Source organism: Pundamilia nyererei, unplaced genomic scaffold (assembly GCF_000239375.1).
Source record: "Pundamilia nyererei isolate P.nyererei 1_Seehausen unplaced genomic scaffold, PunNye1.0 scaffold00634, whole genome shotgun sequence".
Lineage (NCBI taxonomy): Eukaryota > Metazoa > Chordata > Actinopteri > Cichliformes > Cichlidae > Pundamilia > Pundamilia nyererei.
Genome location: NW_005188035.1, coordinates 4,991 through 6,945, shown reverse-complemented (window position 1 = coordinate 6,945; position 1,955 = coordinate 4,991). Strand labels below are relative to the sequence as shown.

Here is a 1,955-nt window from a genome sequence, read left to right as displayed (position 1 = left end):
CTCGGCTGGCCTGGGAACGCCTTGGTGTTCCCCCAGATAAGCTGGAGGAGGTGGCTGGGGAGAGGGAGGTCTGGGCTTCTCTGCTTAGGCTGCTGCCCCCGCGACCCGGCCTCGAATAAAGCGGATGAAGATGGATGGAATATTATGTATAATTATAATTATAATTATAATGAGTCATCTTAAAATTCTCTTTAATACTCTTGGAATTGACAGTGAAATACATAAATTGCAAGGTATCTGGATAATACTCACCACAATACAGCATCTAAATTGAAGTCACTCTGCAGGAACACAATGAGACAGGACCAAGAACAGGAAAACATTAATTGTTACATCTTTTTGTTAACAAAGTGAGAAAAGACACTAAAAAAGTCATACCAATCAAACAACATTAAAACTGAGTATAAGTGCATCCAGGATTTGTATTTGTAATGAACTCATTTTTGGCTGCTATTACTGATCAGCCAGTGCTTCTTGGTGTAACATGTTAAGATGTAGGTCCAGTAAGAAGTGAGCAGCTTGCTATTGTGAATGGGAGAGAAGTAACATTTCCTGTCATATTTAGTTTTGATAAATTCACAGTTCATCTGTTTTCAAGAAGGAATTTTCTGTTTCTGAGAACATAATGGCTATAAAATATTTATTTACATTTGCCGCATTTGCAGTTAGAAGCCATGCAGTGTCAAATCCAGGTCTCTATCAAAAAGCTATACGCACTGTACTTAAAGAGCTGCTCTGCTCCTGTTTACTGTTTTCCACAGAAAGAGGTGGGTGTAGTGCCCATTCCAGTTTGACTTGAATCCACAGACACTGAAAGGAGTTTCTAACTAGAGGTAATCAGACATGGTTAAAAAAAGATATGTGTGTTGTTTTGGACAGAAGTCCAGGAATGTAGATTCTGTGGACATGTGAAACTAACAATTCAGAAACTTTTAGGACACGAGACCTTTAAATGTGCAGTTCAATGTTACCATATAAACTGCATATTTAAAGCTTTTTTCTCTAAAAAGAGGAGTAACTTTAACTTTTGTTACTGTGGATGATCACAAAGTCAGCCTTCTACACACATCCTTATTGTCTTTGTATGTGTGGTCGTTTTTTCTGCAGACACACTGATAAACAGAAACCAAAGAAATGTTTTTCCTTCATAATCCAAGTCAAGTGAACTGACCTTTTAAACTGTAGTTTGCAGTGTGGACTCTCCAGGTAATCATACAGCTGTTTCATCCCTGCGCCCTCCAGGTTGCATGCTATTAGATCCAGACGTTTTAGATAGGGGGGGTTGGACTTCAGAGCACTGAGCAGAGCAGCACAGCTGTTCTCTGGCAAAGTGCTGTTCTCAAATCTGAATAAAAATCATGTGAATTACAGAGTGTTATTTTACTAAATTACCTTTATCTTTTGAGAAACCAAGTAAACAGCTAATTGAGGTGCAAACTATACAGAATATTGTCAAGTGCAAACATGCAAAAACACACACACACACACACACACACACATTTGGTACTCGGCAAACCCAGTGTTTTGTGTTTTCAATGCACATGAAATTAATTAGTTAACTAATTAATTTCGTAAGTCTAATTGATTAATTAATTAGTTCCCGAGGGTCTTTCGTAAGTCAAAAATTTTCGTAACCACGCTTGCACAGCACACTTTGTAACCATATATAGTAATTTGTCTTAGTTAACACTGCAACAAGCTTTATGAATATTCACTCTCTGAAGGTATAAACCCAAGACTTGAACATGCCCCGAACACCATTGTGACACACAATAACATGACATGGGGTGGTACAACCTGACACTGACTGGACAGAAAGACACAGACTAAATACACACAGGGGGTGATCAAAATAAAATGAAACACAAAAACACTGGGTCACCCAGAACCGTGACAGGGTTTTTAGTTGTTTCACAGTCTGGTCACTGCTTAGTCAGATATTTAGTTTTGCCCCA

At 38.5% G+C, this 1,955-nt stretch overlaps 1 protein-coding gene across 1 annotated transcript in view; it reads right to left on the bottom strand.

Annotated features, from left to right (window-relative positions):
* Positions 1 to 259: 259 nt before the first annotated feature.
* The window catches only part of LOC102209063 (protein NLRC3-like), a gene marked incomplete at its 5' end in the record, with an annotated part of 6,679 nt that continues 4,983 nt past the window's right edge, over positions 260 to 1,955 (bottom strand). The window contains 2 exons of the mRNA XM_005754731.1: positions 260 to 281; positions 1,172 to 1,345. Coding sequence (XP_005754788.1) covers positions 266 to 281; positions 1,172 to 1,345 — 190 coding nt within the window. The remainder of the gene's footprint in view (positions 282 to 1,171; positions 1,346 to 1,955) is intronic.